This window comes from Gasterosteus aculeatus, chromosome 7, assembly GCF_964276395.1.
Source record: "Gasterosteus aculeatus chromosome 7, fGasAcu3.hap1.1, whole genome shotgun sequence".
Lineage (NCBI taxonomy): Eukaryota > Metazoa > Chordata > Actinopteri > Perciformes > Gasterosteidae > Gasterosteus > Gasterosteus aculeatus.
In genome coordinates this window covers 25,209,457-25,227,190 of record NC_135694.1, presented here as the reverse complement: position 1 = coordinate 25,227,190, position 17,734 = coordinate 25,209,457, and the positions used below count along the sequence as shown (strand labels likewise).

The 17,734-nt window shown below is 42.3% G+C and overlaps 2 protein-coding genes across 3 annotated transcripts; both read left to right on the top strand.

Moving 5' to 3' along the window:
- Nucleotides 1-1,223: 1,223 nt before the first annotated feature.
- On the top strand, nucleotides 1,224-9,656 carry LOC120821378 (transcriptional coactivator YAP1). Of its 2 annotated transcripts, XM_078106689.1 has the most exons (9): nucleotides 1,672-2,012; nucleotides 2,310-2,547; nucleotides 3,897-4,096; nucleotides 4,839-4,993; nucleotides 5,739-5,840; nucleotides 6,069-6,169; nucleotides 6,403-6,521; nucleotides 6,604-6,704; nucleotides 7,278-9,656. In XM_078106689.1, the coding sequence occupies exons 2-9, from the start codon at nucleotides 2,344-2,346 to the stop codon at nucleotides 7,457-7,459; spliced, it is 1,164 nt and encodes a 387-aa protein (XP_077962815.1). In that variant the 5' UTR covers nucleotides 1,672-2,012; nucleotides 2,310-2,343; the 3' UTR covers nucleotides 7,460-9,656. The 2 variants fall into 2 exon arrangements, with proteins under 2 accessions (XP_077962816.1, XP_077962815.1); XM_078106690.1 differs by lacking the exon at nucleotides 5,739-5,840 and having other exon boundaries at nucleotides 1,224-2,012.
- Nucleotides 9,657-9,804: 148 nt separating this feature from the next.
- Nucleotides 9,805-17,530, top strand: birc2 (baculoviral IAP repeat containing 2). Its single transcript, XM_040179833.2, has 14 exons — nucleotides 9,805-9,947; nucleotides 10,811-10,897; nucleotides 12,131-13,043; nucleotides 13,135-13,415; nucleotides 13,549-13,851; nucleotides 14,194-14,473; nucleotides 14,929-15,028; nucleotides 15,126-15,204; nucleotides 15,300-15,348; nucleotides 15,462-15,704; nucleotides 15,833-15,931; nucleotides 16,081-16,236; nucleotides 16,714-16,755; nucleotides 17,070-17,530. The coding sequence occupies exons 3-14, from the start codon at nucleotides 12,950-12,952 to the stop codon at nucleotides 17,261-17,263; spliced, it is 1,920 nt and encodes a 639-aa protein (XP_040035767.1). The 5' UTR covers nucleotides 9,805-9,947; nucleotides 10,811-10,897; nucleotides 12,131-12,949; the 3' UTR covers nucleotides 17,264-17,530.
- The last annotated feature ends 204 nt before the right edge of the window (nucleotides 17,531-17,734 follow it).

Sequence of the window (17,734 nt, the reverse complement as noted above, 5' to 3'; positions counted from 1 at the left end):
TGGTGCCACAGCCCCGGGGGGCAGCGGGGGGGCACATCTGTCCTATGTTACATGTTCTTGTAAAGCAGTCTATGCATGAGATGTCCCTTTATCATGTATGGCTCACTGCCCTTGTGAAGTTTTAATATGCCAAAAACAATAACCCTTGTACGACAAGCTGAGATAATCGTCTGCATGCGTCAGACTGGGTGTCAATCCGAAGTTAATTAGCATGTTTCCTCCTTTTAATAATCAAAAATATACGAACAACCACCGCCTATAAAACATTAGTCAATTAGTTTTTCTTTCTTAGGATTTTTCTTTGGTTTTCTTGAACAAAAGTGACAACGTGGTTTTTATTTTGACATTCATCTCTAACCAATTCAAGATTCCCGAGCTCCTCATTTATCGCCTGAATATGAGACTATTTATGTGTTGAATTAAACCAGTTGTCCTTTGTAACTGTTCATGACCTGATAACCTTTGTGTCATTGGTCTGGTGGTTCCCGGTGGTTTTGCAGACAAAGTGCCCAAAACACAGTTACATTAGAGACAGTTAATCTCCCCCGCAACATCTGCCCTGTATCCAGTGCATTAAATGCAGCTATTCACAAGTGTTAAAATATAGTACAGTGCCATCTGCTGCACTGTGGTTTGCATTACAGTAAAATTGGGCTCATGTTGACCTTTTTTCCTGATTTCTCACAACTAATGACAATAGTGGAACAAATATACATGTTGTCCTAAGGATGGGAAAAAACTGTGCCAGAAGGGGAACAAATCCTTTGTTTAATCAATAATAGAGAGAGGAAATCAAGTTGTAACACGGAATGAACTTCGAATAAAATTATTGGTTGAGTTCAATTCAACACAAATAGTTAAAAATGTTAAGGGTTTAGAAGGTTCATGTTAACAAAAATGTTGACACAAGACCCCAAAAAGGCATCCAAATCATGAGTTCTCTTAAAAATATTAAACCAACCGTTGAAATCTAAACAAAGTTGTATAAGAATACAAGTATATTCTCTTTTAAATATCCTTCCATGCGTTTCTATTATGAATAGTAAAATTGTCCATGTCCACTCTGTCTCTATTATCTCTGGGGACCCCTCGATGACAGGATGAGTTTTTGGAAACACACCGGACAATAATTATTTTCTTGGGCTCAGGCGCGCGCTGCGCGTGCTTTCCACCAGGGGGCAGGAGGCCGTGGCCGCGCAGCAGCGTTCACACAAACGGGCTCTGGCCGAGTTGGCCTCATCAGGGGCGGATGTTTTCTCAGCGCAACTTCCCAAACCCCCCCTCCCCTAAAAAAACAGACCCCAAAAAAGCTTCCAAGCCTTTATTTCTCCTCAATGGAGATCATCTTTTTATTTTTGTTCTTGCCACCTCTGTCTGCACTTGGCTCTGTGCCTCTTTCCTTCAGCAGGAGAGAAAAAAAAACAAAAAAAACCCGCACTAACTGGGAACTGCACAGAGGATTTTATTCGGCTCTTAATACCACTGATGTGCGTGCATTTTCAGTGCGCAAAAGTGACGCGTGTGTGTGTAAACAAGCTGGAGACGCAGACAAAACAACAATAAACTCGCGCTCAGACCGCCTCGTGTTGAAGGTTAATGTCCGTCTGTCTGTCTGCTCAGAGACACATTTCTCCCGCAACTACTGCGGCAGCTTTAAACGCCGCAGCCCGCGGCCCCGCCCCTCCGCGCTATCACATGCATCTGGGACTCCTCGCTGGATGGGAGAAAAAAAAAAGTTTGGAGCTGCAATCACTTCTCTCTCCAACTCAGTTTCCCATAACTTTTTTGTGTGGGGGGGCGAAGGAGGGGGGGCTTTCTTGTTTTGTTTTGTTTTTCTCCACTTGAGACGACTTTTTAGGTCAACGTGGGCATCGGGAATCGGTGTCCGTCTGAGTGTTTTCCCGGCTGTGATTTTTCCAGTTTTATTTCTCCTGCAGGAATACTGGGGGGGAGAGAGAGAGAGAGAGAGAGAGCGAGGGAGAGAGAGGGGGAAACGTCCCGACTGCTTGAAGGTATGTGGGAGGCTTGTAACGTGTTGAGATTGGGCTTTTTTTTTTTGCTTAACCTGCGCCTCTTTCGACTTATTTACCCCGATTGAGTTTCGTTTTTACGGCTGACTAACTTGAGATGTAACAGTTCGACACAGACAAGGACATATAACAGTTCAAATGGGGGGTGGAGGAGGGGGTGGGGGTTAAAAGTGTAAACAAATCCGCTCACAACTCCAGCACTCGGCCGTAATCGAGTTCGAGCGAGCGCGACGTTTTAATTCCCGTCTTCTCTCGTTCGTTTTGAACTTTTTCCGACAGATTTTCGTTTCGACACCCGAAACTTTTGGGCGACATGGACGCGCACCGCGGCGCGCCTCCGGTCGGGCAGCAGATCGTGCACGTCCGCGGGGACTCGCAGACGGAGCTGGAGGCCCTGTTCAGCGCCGTGATGAACCCCAACAAGTCGGCCAGGCAGCCGTCCTCTCTGCCCATGAGGATGAGGAAGCTGCCGGACTCCTTCTTCAGGCAGCCGGACTCCCGAGGCCACTCCAGACAAGTATTACGCATTAACGCATCGCCGCCGGTGTGCGCGCCGCGAACTGCGTCCACTCACGTGGACCGCGGAGGCACCGGGGAGACGGAGAAAGTAGTGCCATCAAACACTACCTGCTTTGTGTCAGTAGCTAGTGGGGGGGGGGGGGGGGGGGGGGGCATAAAAAGAGTAAACATGATGGGAAAAGATATTTCGTATTCATACAAGAGAGCGACAATGTATGAATAATAATCAATAGTCATCAACCTTTTTGAAATAGGAGCTGAAATTAATGATTATTTTCGTTATTGCTTAATCTGCAGATTTTTGTCTTTATTATTATTAGTTAGTGAAAACGGTGATAAAATACTGGTAATTTCTCAATGAAATTTAATGCACTGCATAATCAATTTAAAGAATATGATCATGAGAACCAGCGGTTAATGTAAGAATCAATACTTATCTTAATAAAGCTCCTCAGTGAATAATTCAAGCTCCACAGCGGCAGCGTTTCCTGCACGGCTGCTGTGCTGGATAGTTTTGTATTTGTTTCATTACTGCGTTTCTTTGGGCTATAAAATAGAATTTGAACGTTTGAGTGAGGTTTTCATATCTTTTGATTTGGACATATTGTTTTGTATTTCTAAGAGCACCAACAGTTCAAGTTGCAAAATATTGAATATTCCAGATTTCTTCGCGAATGCTCATTACTTACCGGCCTAAAAACCTTTTTATTCAGGAAGGCGTTTCTTAAGTTTCACTATTTTTTCACTTTGTTTTAACTAATGTTTTAACAATGTTTTTATTACGATACATGGGCTCTGTGGCACTCTGAGATGTGTTTGAATAAAAAGGGATTATTTTGATGAATAAGCACTTATTTAATCAGCTGTGGGCTGGACATATCAAAGGTGTTTCTGAATCGGTTTTCCCCAAGAAACCCACTGCTGACAGGTAATGATTATGAGTTGGCATATAATTGGGTCACACTGGATGTGTGTTAATCGACATTGAGAGAACATTTTTGTGCTCTCCATGCAGGTCACATGTTGGGCTGATAACAACATTTTACCTGTACTCCCAACTGCCCCTTACAAAACAAAGCTACCTTCACAACCAATCGTATTTCACATTAACTGGTTTATTTGTTTCATGACCAGGAACAACTCTTGAGTCTTTCAATTTGTAGACGTGCCTCAAATATCATCATTTCTCAAATTGAGAAACATTATCAGAAAAAAAGTGACTGATTTCCAGGGATCTGCATAACGCCAATCTCTCGGCGGCTGCCATCTGAACCTTTTTCTTCCGGCTGGTTCAGTTGTTTTGTGGCTCGTCGTGGGAGTTGTTAACGCGTGACTGTTTCTCGTCAGGCCAGTTCGGATGGAGGTGTGTGTGGCTCCCTAACTCCTCATCACGTCCGCGCCCACTCGTCCCCTGCCTCCCTTCCAGTCAACTCGCTCTCCACTCAAGCGGCAGATGTGGCGGCAGCAACAGTCGTACCTGACGACGTGCCACTCCCCCACGGTTGGGAAATGGCCAAAACGCCTACCGGCCAACGATACTTCCTCAAGTAAGGCCATATCTGTGGCACTGCAGGTGACGTTTCTGTATCTTTGCATCATCTCAGAATGATGCAAAGAGACGGATCCTCATTTTCTCAATATGCTCTCGACCGCTTTATGGCTGCACGACCGTTTAAGTATGAATGTTGGATCAATTAGTAAGTAAAAATAAACAAACAAAAGCTGTAAATCTTTACATTTGAGAAGCTGAAGGAAGCACATTTCAGGGTATTTGCTTGATAAACCCATGATTTGTCTGTGTCTGTGTGTGTGTGTGTGTGTATGTATATATATATGTATATATATATGTATATATATATATATATATATATATATATATATATATACTGGTTAGTAGTTCCTTTATTAAACCAGTTTTAAATGCACCAGTAAGAGGTTTTTTAGATCTCTAATTTTATATTGACTGAAAGTGTAATTCTTGAATATTATGCTGGTGAAACGATACACTTAAAAAGTAAAGGTAAATTGCAGCATTGCAGATATGACCGGGGCTCAAACTAATCGGTTTCATGCCAACAGAAAATGTTCCGACTAGTTTTACCATCCGCGGGGTTTCAGCCAGTTTTATTTCCGGGAGCACACGGCCCGACATCTCACACTCCTGTCACTCCAGCTACTGGTAGTACAGGTAAAGCCGGTCCGATGTTAAAACGAGCCTCGCGGTTCTCGTCCGTCGGGCTCACAGGGGGGGGTTCAACCAATACGCTGAGACTTGTCGTGTGTTTGCAGTCACCTGGATAAGACGACTACTTGGCACGACCCTCGACTGTCGCAGCTTCAGTCGGCTGCAGCTCAGCATCCCATCGCTGGCACGCCGGTCCACGCCCACTCCCTCAGCAACCCGGCCCCCACCACGCAACAACAGAACACCAACCCAGAGACAGGTATCGCTCCACCCCCGTCACACTCTCGCCGGTCAGTTTCATTCTAAGAGAGCACACACGGGCTTATTATAGGTCAACTCCATCAACAGTGGTCTTGGCTGGGTGAGATTCTTTCAGGAGTTCTTTATCTATGTCTCTGGTGACCTTGGTATGGATTTAAAAAAAGTAGATTAAATCCTTAAAGACCCTCATTATAAAACGAGAGATGACCCTTGAAATGAAAATCTGATTTATACGTTTCATAGACTGTTTGACTAATGTTATCTTTGAATGGGTAACTTCTTCATAGCACCAGTTTACCCACATTTCTTTATTCTTTTCATTTATACAACAGAAACAATAGACCGCTGAAGAGAAATGTGAGAAGACGAACGTGATGCAATCATTTACACCAGAGGCATGTCAAGAAGACTGACTTTAAAAATGATAAACCTATCCTTTAAACCCCCGAAGCACCTCTGTTTTCACCAATACCACGCCATAAATAAGTCAACGTCAACAACAAATGAAAGCAAGTTTGTATAAAAAAAGACAAGATACACGTAGAATAATATATTCTTACTTTATTCTCTCTACGGAAGTACTTGGTACACTAACACAGTTGCTATTTACCTTCTAACCTTCACTTCTATCTATAAAAACTCTATAAAGCTACGCAGATGATATATCAGCCGGGGCCAGATTTTTATTTTCTACTCTCCATCCACCATTCGCCTTCTCACTGTGTACTCTCACTGCTGTTCAGGTCCGTTGCCTGAAGGCTGGGAGAAGGCTGTGACTGCAGATGGAGAGGTGTACTACATCGATCACATAGATAAGACCACCGCATGGGTCGACCCGCGTCTAGGTAGCACACTATCAAATTTGTGTCTCATCAATTGACAATTCTAGATTGTCAATGAGAAGAATTTTGTTCCAATGTCCACCATCATAAGTTGTTGTTTGGCAACGAAAATAAGAAAGATCGCAGTTTGGATGTTTTCTTTTCATATTTGACATTGCTCAAATGTTACAACTCGTGGAAATATTGATATGATTGTATAAATGTTCTTCTCCTGTGAATTGGATGTTGCAGCCCAGAAGATGAAATCTGGCATCCTCGGCTTGGCACTGCAGCAAAGGCAGGAAAAGGAAAGGCTCCGATGCAAACAAGGCCTCCCTCCGCAAATCACACAGGTCAGAGTTTAAATAAAAGAGTTCTTGGACTGTGCTTGCAGCTGCCCGAGAATTGCTTTCCAAATCGCTCAACACAAGCTTTCCTACATTTAATTTATTTCTTGTGATATTGTATGATGTTTGGTTGCTTTCAGGCTGCATATTTAGTTCAGATTTAACGGTAATTGAACCCTTGTTTCATGTGAACAGAGCTGTAGTTTTAGACCTCCTTGTATTGTATGTCGGTCCTGTAGGAGGCAGGAGGAAGGAACCAGATGCCCGGTGGGATGGACCATGACAGGAACGCACAGACGCTCGTCCCTCCTCTGGATGTAAGGATCAGAGCCTCCAGCCACGAACCCACACTTAATGGGTGAGCGCCTGTTTAATATTATGTACCATCCCTTTTATCGTAGCGTTAAATAATCACTAAGTTTGTGTGTGTTCTTGTGCAGCGCTCACTCTCGCAACGAGAGCACTGACAGCGGTCTGAGTGTCAGCAGCTTACCTCGCTCATCGGACCACATGTTGAGCTCTGTGGATCACATGGACACTGGTAACACACACACACACACACACACACCTACATAAACACACCGATGTCAGAAAGATGGTGCCAGGGTTCCCACAGTGTGAAAGTGGTAAAGGCAATCAGCTTTATTTTTTGTAATTAAAAAAACATATTATATATTACAGCAGTCATTTTTCTAAAGACGTTACAGATCATTTGACATAATTTATATTTTAATTGACAACAACCGCAAACCTAAGTGAGTCAATAGGAATACAAGGAGAAAAAGAGGGGAGCTGTGTGTGAACTGTTGCGATGCTAATTAAATGCACAAATGGACACATTAAACGATATAACAGAAAAACGGCTTTGACTTGCAGCTACTTTATTATCTTTACTCTCTTCTACAACATGCTTCCGAATGATGCCTTGGTGGTGCATAAATATGCATTTTAAATTACTACTTGTGTGTTCTTTTTTTACTCTGGAAAAAAATGTTGGTGGATTTTTATCAGAAATTGAAGATCAAAAAAACTTAAATGTGCATTTTAACGTGTTCATACACCCTTTCTGTGTGATTTACAAACTGAACACATACTGATCACATACTTCTCCTAGGTGACTCCGGGGAGACCTCCTCGATGACCGTGCAGGAGTCGATGTCTGTGCTCCCGATGTCGGAGGGGGAGGAGTTGATGCCTTGCATCCCGGAGGGTCTCAGTTCCGACCTTCTGATGGACATGGAGACCGTTCTCTCCGGGTCGCACATGGATAGAGACAGCCTGCTCACCTGGCTATAGACACACCCAGCCGCGGCCCCAAAATATGGTCTGACATCAAATCTTCATGACATGACTTGATGAGATCTGGGGAATCCTTGGCTTCGATAGTGGTACAGAACAACGTCAGTGAAAGAATATGCTACTTCTAGGTGATGGATCCCTAGCAGTACTCGCACCCCGAGGAATAAGAAAAACCGGACTCTGGCAGAAGGTGGTAAGCTGCTGGCTTTCTCTTGTTGGGCTCAGTCTTACAGACACGCATAAAGCAGTATCCGTATTTTCCCAACACTTTTAGTCATTGACCTCCCGATGATGCTCCCCATGTCTCGGGTAAAGAGTACAGATTTCTATTATTACCCCATCTCGGGTAACAGTGTTTGCAGCCAACTTTTAAAAGCAGTGCCAGGTTGATGAAGTCTGGATGTGGCAGTTAAATAAAAAACAAGACACATAGCATAGAAGCTGTTTTAATATATATCATATCCACATGGACTCTGTTACCTCATGTAGCTTGTGGCGTAGAAGAACAACATCTAGTGCTAGTACCTCTAAGCAGCCTGTAATTTGTGATTTCAATGCTTGTAGTTGTCCAAAACATATTGTCTTTAAAAGCTTCAAGACAAGTAGCAAAGAAATGATCGAAGAAATGATCTGAATTACCTCGACATTTGTTGTATGAAACCAAAAATAATCAAAGCTAAAATTACCACAGCTACATACCACTGGTACAGAAACATAAGGGGTGGAGGACGCACCCTAGTGGAGGGCCAGTAGAGGATTAGGAACACTAACAGGTTTTCAGTTGAAAGGCTCAAAAGCCAAAAAAACAGTATTAAAACCCTCATCAGTCACTTCTAAGTCTCCGTGGAATATCTTTGAAGGATGATAAGCTTTAGTTTTGATCACAGTTTTGAAACTTCTTTCAAAACCTTTCACTTTCAGAGGAATGAATTTGGGTACTAAAACTATGATGAATGTGCATTTAAGGTTGTTTTTAAAGAGAATATAAACGGGCTGTCTACAGTGAATCAACACATTTTCAGTCAATGCAATCCAACACACTAAACATACATAGTCAATTAAATACTGAATTCCTCCCATTAGCCCAACTCCATGCTAAAACACTAAACAGCCTGGCTGTAAAATGGCTTTTTTTCTCACACCCAGGTTTTGTTAGTCCTGTCTCTGTTTTTTGTTGTTGTATTGGATTAATTTCTCCCCTTTAGCATTGCATATAAGCTTCACAAAGGTAGTATTTATTGGAGATTTGTTTTATTGGATTGCATGATATTGTACAGCAGTGATATTATTATGTTAAAGAAATGACGCCACAGAGAGGCCACAGGGCCTGGACGTTATTTCTCCTTAGTGGGTTTTAGCTCTCATCATTTTCAGCAAAAAAATGGGCAAGAGTGGAATCTCACAAAAAAAACTAACAGAAATGAGTGAATCATTTTTAAAGAATGCTGTCAGCGCCATGAAGATATTAGTTGGCTACCTCTCTATAGAGTTATAATATCCTCTGTCTGCGGATCAAGTTTTACACTCGTGAAGGGCTGTTTTGTAAGTGGGAATGAAGAAAATACTGTTTGAAAATTTGATTTTATTGGGAAAGTTACAGGATAAGTCAAGGACCCGATTGTGCCTGTCCACAAACGCAGCCTTCTTATTTGGGATGCTGTGGTCTTGGTATGTTTTGTTCCAACTGTAATTGCCATCTGGGGCTGTATTACTGAAAGCAGTCATCAATAAGGGGAGTTATTTAATTCGCTGTCAGTTACACTATATCATTATAAGTATATAATCTGTTTTTATCTTCTAGGTTGTATTTGCTATGTTTTCATATTTTACCGGTATTTGAAGCTAATTAATTATTGGTGAGAGCCTTTCTTCCAACCAGTCTTCTTTTTGTGAATACGGTATTTAGAGGTAAAGACTTCCCCAGCACCCCAAAATAAATGACCAAGTCACCTGATCTTTTCTACATGGGCTAGGAGCACCTCACTGTTGATACACATAATGCAACACACTACCTAGCCTTTTATGTATCTTAGCACGCATGACACACATGTTACATTATAAATATGTTTATTATCTTGTTTATTATTTTTTCTTTTGTATGCATGTGCTTTATATCAATATATTTCTTCTTACTCTCACTGTAACCATTTTAAAGGAGTTTCTGTTTAATAAAAATTAAAACACACATTGCAAATAGTAGTTTCTAGTGTGGATTATTCGCTGTGTGAACACAATGATGCAATACAGGTGGGTGTGTGAGTGAGTGAGATAGAGAGAGATCTAATCAGAATAATGATCACATAATCAAGACTTCTGACATGTGACTTACCCATTATCTAAAGCAGATCGTAGGATTGACACGTCAGTTAAAGGGGGCGTGGTCATTTCAGGGGAACTACAATGAGGATTTCAGATTCCAACCACAGACCGAATGATGCCTTACGTGACTCGAGCCCGTTCGACTGGTCTTCATCCAAGCTTCCATGTAAGTATGCCGTCTATTCTTTGTACTACTAGTTTAGCTTTAATAGCCTTATAGAAGCTAAGTCAAAGGCAGAATGTTAGCATTTGTGTAGTTCACACAGTACAAGTGACTATTATCAGTGTTCGCTCAATGAGTGACATGTCTCTTAACATGGTCCAAGTTCATTTACTCATTTACTTTAGGTCCTTTCTACAATTATCTGAAAACAAATATGTTACAAACAAAATATATGTTTGAAAAAGTGATCAGTTTATATGAATATGTGGTGTAGACTAAACTATCCAATGGGTTTTAAAGAACTACCTCCACCTGATGTAACATTTCAATGCTGCTTAGTATGTGACATTGGCTGTATTACAATTAGCTAAAATAGAGTATTTTATCTGAGCGATATTGCTACATGTACTTAAGTCAAATATATGTTTATTATATATTTTCAAATATATCCCTATTCATTCATGCATACGATTTTCTGTATGATGGAGTTATAAAGCTTCATGTAGGTTTCCTAACCTCTATTTAATATCAAATAAAATTAAAAAGTGAATAACACGGATTTGATGATCCCATAACGTTGTATGTGTAATCTGGAGATCCACACAGGCGTTGCTGCATGAATCCAAACTTATCTTTACGAAATATTCCGCAGGTCTAAAATAAGAATTTTGTTTTGCTGGTCTGCGTTTTACATAATAGTCAGTTTCATGCAATTAATGTCCCGTTTTGTTTGGAATAATAACTCACAGTTTGCTGTAGACGTTGTAGCATTAGAAGCATTACGGCCCGCGCCATGCGTCCATATACGTATATATGTTATGTATCCTTATTAAGTTCCAGTTCGTAATCTTTATTTCATTCCACAGACAACCGGAAGTAGAAAGAGGCGGTGTGACGTCTTCGCTAAAAACGCTCGGTCGATGTTGGGACTTTCCGCACCGACTCGCGAAGAGGTGAGTAGTGTCTGACTAATGTACGGCTGGCTTTTTATAATGTCACCTCCGTGTCACCTCGAACAATGCGCTGCCAGACGGACTAATGACTCACGGCAGCTCAGCCGTTTGGGGCGTCAGGCAACGTTAGCTTAAGCAAGCTAATGTCCGTTGATATTTAACCCCGGTTTCTGTTGGGCGTTGAGTGTCATTGGGCAACTTAAAAACGTCAGCTAGGTTGAAAGTGTTTGTTTTTAAACAATGCTTTACTGGAGCTAATCCTAACCCCGTGCTTAATATGCAGGAATATAATTTTAGTTAATGTGAGCTAAAGGCGTTACATTACAATGTAACCGGAGCTAAAACCGGAAGTGTTTGTTTAATGACCTAACGATTACGTCACCTATCTCGTAGAAAGTACCTGGCACATCCTGCTTGGAAAAAATGCAAGCAGGATGACTTGTAAGGAATACTATTTTTCCCAAGAAATGAACGTTGATTTCACCGAATGATCTATTGGTCTGTCAAGATGAAATGGCCACTAAGTAAATCACTTTCTCCAAAGTTACTGAGCTAAGGGAAATAATTGTATGCTTTAGCTAACGTGATGACTCATCTTGTTGCTCTGGAAATACCTGAAGTCTGAGGAATTCCTGATAATATCTTTGGGGGTGGGGGTAATAGTGATTTATTTATTTTTTGCATTGAGAATGAACATTTATAACATACGGTCTGCATTATAAACAGGCAGCATGAAGTTTGAATACATTTACCTGAAACCAAATTGCATTTTGGTTGCATTGTGGGACTTGATTTTGACCTTTCTCTATAGAATCCGTCCTGTCACTTCCCCCAGCTTTATGGAAAAGCAATAATAAGTCAAAGGGGTACTGTTTCTAGCATTCTTAATGTGGGGATTTACTGCTTTTCTCAGTTTTACGTCATTGTTACATGAGTATCAGGCTTTTGCACAGTTGCTCTAACAAAACCCCATTGTTACCTTGCCTTCAGGGAATAGTCGTTCAACATTAGTCACCTTTTTTTCTCATATTGCACCAGATTTATTGATGAAGTCAATTTTGAAGCTTCACCCGCTTGGATTAAAACACTGCTAATTGTAAAGATGATTCCTGTATTATCTCAAATTTGATCAATTTAAAGAGTAGCGGTTCAATTGGTTCGAATCCTTCATGAAGAATTTTGCACATGGAAAGGTTCAATGTTCTCACTTTGTTTTTTTCTTTATGTCTACAGATCCTCTGCTGTTAAACTAAAGAGGAACATCCATTATCCTTACAAAGAAGGATTACATTTTTCTTACTGTGTTTTTAGTATCTGATTATGGCTGCTTAGACGCCTACAAAAGGGATGTCCGAGATGGGGGGAGGGGATTGAGAGCATATATCCCATGGTCTGTGTGTCTGTGTGTGTGTGTGTGTGCGCGCGTGTGCTTGATTTATTTTGCTTACAATGTTTGTACTAATAATCACGAATCACATGTTTGAAAGGCTTCATAATATATTGGACATGTCCGATCCACATTTTCTATATAATAAAGTGTGTACAGATCCTGGCTGATGAAACCACTGTGTAATATTCTGATCACTAATATTGAAATGCATTTTAATCACTTAAAATGGCTATCCTCTTTACTGCACATGTTGTCTTTGGTTGGCTGTAAAACAACTGACTCAAACTGAAGAACTATTGAAGTTTCTGCAGTGGGATGCTCAGAAGTAGTGCTCTGAACTAGTTACATGCAAAAGGAATCCAGGTGTAAAGAATAGCCTTTGTCCATACGTAGGCCATGTGATGAGGGCGGTCGTGGGACGGGTAGTTTTGTTTCTTCACCAAGTTTCGCACTTAGTCAAGCTTGACTTTCTATTTGACTAACTTCTCTGTTTCTGTTTTGAGTTAAACCCCTCCTCCTGCTTCCCCCCCCGATTTAAATATTTGATGTTGCCGTATGAGTGAGTCTATGTGTGGGAAAGTGAGACCTTGGGTTTTCTCAAACCCCTCTCCCTTGAAGGACATCTCTTTTGCCCTTCAATTTCTAAAACTTAAAACCCCAAAATGGAAACCCTTGTTCAACTCAAAAACAACCCGTTTTTGATGGGTTTGTGTCGCAACGGGCCTCCTCCGGACCTGCAATACGACAACTCATCAGGTACAAGTTTATTTGATTCTCTCGTATTGAACCTTCTGGTATGTCGGGTATGCTGAAGGAAATGTCTCAATGTGATCGTTTTCATTCCCAGAGCTCTTCCGCATTTCTACCTTCGCTCGATTCCCTGCTTCGGGCGTCACGGAGCGTAGTCTGGCGAGGGCAGGTTGGTTCTACATTGGCGTGGGCGACCGCGTGCAGTGTTTCAGGTGTAACGTGACGGCAGAGGGCTGGCAGGCCGGCGACTGTCCAACAGAGAAGCACAGACAGCTGTCTCCCACCTGCTCCTTCATCCAGAGCCTCCCGTCTACTACCAACCTGCTCTCCTCCTCTCACTCCGCCTTCTCCCCACTGCGCATTGCCCCAGCCGTACCAGTAAGATCTGTCAAGGTTTCCTAGAAATATCAGATACATTTCATAGAACAAAGTTTTGACTACACTAGTTGCCTTTCCGACTAACACTAAGCTAGGTGAGGAGAATCTTAATTTTCTTTCCTTTTTCTTGAAGCTTTCTGCTCCGGGCCCAGCGGCTCCTAACCCGGCAGTGAGCCAAGGTGAAGAGCCGGTTGGTTACCTCAACATGGGCTTCTCTGCTCCACCGCCCTCCAGCCCGCTCAGCTCTCGGGGCGTAGAGGACATGTCCCACCAGAGACCAACGTGCCACAACCCCAGCAAGCGCAAAGAGCAGGACCGCCTGGACTCTTTCCACCCGTGGACTCTCTCCATCATAACTCCAAGTGAGCTCGCCAAGGCCGGCTTCTACTACCTGGGCCAGGGCGACCGCGTGGCCTGCTTCAGCTGCGGTGGACAGGTGCGTACCATCGGTGGACCGTGAAGTGAATGGATGAAGAGTTGTTGTCATATCTCTGGACCATCACTGGGGTTTACCAGATGCTTTGGATCAGAGGATTTTGAGATGGCAGGCTGATGGTGACCTCTTCTCACTCACATTTCAAAAGATCCTTTTAGATTTGTTATTGTTATTTAGGTATATTTTTTACCTTACCTTTACATTGGTCTGTTTTATTTAGTCCTGCTGTGTTGCTAAACCCATTACTTATGAATTACATTCATTTTTGGTAGAATTTGTATTCATGCAGTTCTTCGACAGGCATCTGGTGAACAAGTCTTTGTTTTTGGTTTGTTTTTGCAGTTGAGTAACTGGGAGCCAGGGGACAGAGCCGTATCCGAGCACCAGAGGCATTATCCAAACTGCAGATTTGTGCGCGGGGACCGAACCGACAACGTGTCAATAGCCGGGTCTGCGTCCGGAGGACTGGCTTCTCAGCTGTCTTCAGGAGCCGCAGCCCTCAATAATGTGTCTAATCCCGCCATGCAGCAGAGCGATGAGCGGCTGCTCACTTTTGTCAACTGGCCGGCTCGCATCCCTGTCAGGCCGGACCAGCTGGCTAAAGCCGGCTTCTACTACGTTGGTACGGACGATATCAAAGAGACCATCTTTTATTTTAGACACATGTAACGGTTAGAAGGAGGCTGCTTACTGGATTTAAATTCGAGTGGCCAAAACTCTTAAATCAAGGCTAAAGTTTCATTTTCACTTTAATTCCAAACTGAATTTTATTTTTTCTGGATATGTTAATTTGATCCTTCCCGAAGAGAAAAGCATAGATTGTTCCCCCCGAAAGTCCGTAAGTTATTTCCCCCATTTGGGGGGCGTCCACTGCAGAAAGGTTTTCTCTCACTTCAACTGGAAAGTCCTGAATGAAATCATTTGATGGGAAACTTACTACTAGAATACTGAATACAGCATTCAAATAAACGTTTTTAAAATTGGTTGCTAGCAGTCATCTTCAGAGGCATAAGCCAGTTTCTACGAAACCCCCTCTAAGCCACGAGTCATACTGAAAGCCCTTTGTTTTCCCAAAAGGCCGCAACGATGATGTCAAGTGTTTCTGCTGCGATGGAGGCCTACGATGCTGGGAGTCGGGAGATGATCCGTGGGTGGAACACGCTAAATGGTTCCCGAGGTAAACCCTGCCGCATCATTTCTTCTTTTTTTCTGTCTGTTGAAATAAGTTGTTCATTTGTAAACGTGTGTATTCTTGGGCCTCTGGTTCATTTCAGGTGTGAATATCTGATTCAGGAGAAGGGACAAGAGTTTGTTCACCAGATCCAGGCTCGCTTCCCTCGGCTGTTTGAGCAGGTAGATGCAGGCCTCGTAATAATCCGGGACTGGTTCATGCATTTGGCATTAAACAAGTCGTTAAAAATTGCTCAATTGTCTTTTCTTCTCAAAAGCTTTTAGCTAATGGAGACAACAACTCCAGAGAGTTTATTGATCCACCTGGTGAGTTTGAGACAATATCATATCAAGAGAAATACATTTTTTGTGTACAATCAGACATTTAGCCTCATCATAGAAATGAGAAGTCTGACGTGTTAAACACCCCTTCCTCTCAGTGGTTCACCTCGGCCCAGGAGAGGAGCGGTCCGAGGACGCCGTCATGATGAACACCCCCGTGATTAAGTCTGCTTTAGAGATGGGCTTTGAGCGAGGTCTCGTCAAGCAGACGGTCCAAAGCAAGATCCTCACCAGCGGAGAGAACTACAGAACGGTCCAGGAGCTGGTTCTAGACCTGCTGAGTGCCGAGGACCAGAAAAGGGAGGAGGAGCGAGAGATGGTGGCAGAGGCGATGGCATCAGGTACAGCAGAGGGTTTGAGATGAGGACGTCTCTGCCACGTCTTATCGTGAAAATGTTAACACTGTGTTCGTCGCAGCTCTCGCGCCAGTGGAGAATGAATGACTTAGTTTCCTCCTTTTTGGTTTCAGACGGTTTCACCTTTGTGAAGAGACACCAGGCCACGTTGATCCAGCGTCTGAAGAGTGTGGAGCCGGTGCTGGAGCATTTAAGAGAGCAAAACGTTTTGTGTAAGTTTCTGTTCTTTCCTTTTTTCGGTCAGTGACTTGTAATAATACTACAGGTTTTAAACGTTACGTAGCTCCACTGGTCGAAAGGGCCGTTAATTGATTACTTTAGAGTGCATGACTTAGTTTTTAGTATTTTTTTCTTCATGCAGCTCCCGATGAGTATGGCGGTCTGAAGGCCCAGACGTCGGCCCAGCTGCAAAACGGCAAGCTGATAGAGCTCGTTCTCACCAAGGGGAACGCTGCGGCCGAGGTCTTTCGCAACTGGATCCAGAAAAACGACGTGCACCTGCTCAGAGATCTCATGGGTACGTCTCTGCCACAAAGCCACTTTAATGTTTGCAAAGCAACATCCGGTAGGTCAAAAACATTTGAAGGACCACTAAGGAGTTGAACATACCTGTCTAACTAACAAAGGATGACCTTGTATGTCAATCTATATTATCAAATTATGTGACACCCCCTGGGATTATATTTTATACATTTCAAAGTTAAATACTAAAGCTTGATGCATGAAAATATCTGTGCTCTTGTAAACAACAGCTCCTAGGTTTAGCTGTGGTAGAATTTAACTAGGTACATTTAGCTACTATATTACTCTTATTGTTTATGGTACTTGTACTTTAGTCTAGTATTTCTATTTCATGTACTTTTTGCTATTCTGCTAAATTAATGAAATATTTTAATTTTTTTATGCTAATACATTTGTACTTTTACTTTTGAATGAGTATTTATACTCTGCTCGACCACACTAAGACATGTTGTAATGTATTCCACATTTTCAGCCCAATCAAACGAAGCTGCATCACCAAGTCAAGATCTCTCAGGTATTAGGAGACTTTCTGCAAAGTTAATGTTTTTTGCTTGTTTGGAAACTATGAAGCATTTTGTAACTTCATTTATTTAATATTGACCCCTTGATGTAAAATCCCTAAATATAAATATTACTCAACATTTATTTCTGTATGGACTGCTGATTAAGGCAATGAGACATAAGAGGTTTTTTTAATGTAGAGATTGAGACTGATGTTATCAGTTTTGTTTACCACGGGTCCTCTGACGACATCCAAAGAACGCCAAACCGCAAATAAGACGAGCAGGAATGCACGTGTTGAAAACTAATGAATCCATTTCTTTGCAGACCTCCCCATGGAGGAGCAGCTGCGGCGCCTGCAGGAGGAGCGTACCTGCAAGGTGTGTATGGATAAAGAAGTCAACATTGTCTTCATCCCATGCGGACATCTGGTGGTGTGCAAAGAGTGTGCGCCGTCGCTACGGAAGTGCCCCATCTGCAGAGGCCTGGTTAAAGGCACGGTCCGAACCTTCCTCTCATAACCAGGATCCCTCGTTCTCACAGCAATGTGATTGAATGTAAGCAATATGGTGCAGGTTTATATACAGCTGACAGACATGACATCCATTGATGTAAATGGTAGTCATATTTCTGTTATTACCTCTGTTATCATTATATTTACTGATACTATTATTAGTTTTCTTTTCTGTTTCTCCCTCTCCCTCTCTTAGGGATATTCATAAGTATCCATTCAACCCTTAAACCACAATATGATCACCTTTTTTATTAAAAAGTTGAGTAGAACTCAATGGTGTCTTCTGGTCACTTAAAAGGAGAATATCTGGTTCACCTTGAAGCTGAGCCCACCTCGTGGCGAACTCTTTACACCACAGGAACTTGTGGCAATTATACCATTGTATTGATAACTTCTCATCTGGCATATGCAACTCCTTTAAGACTGGCACTTGCTAATGTGACCCAGGCTCACGAAATAGTAATACCAATGAAGATGC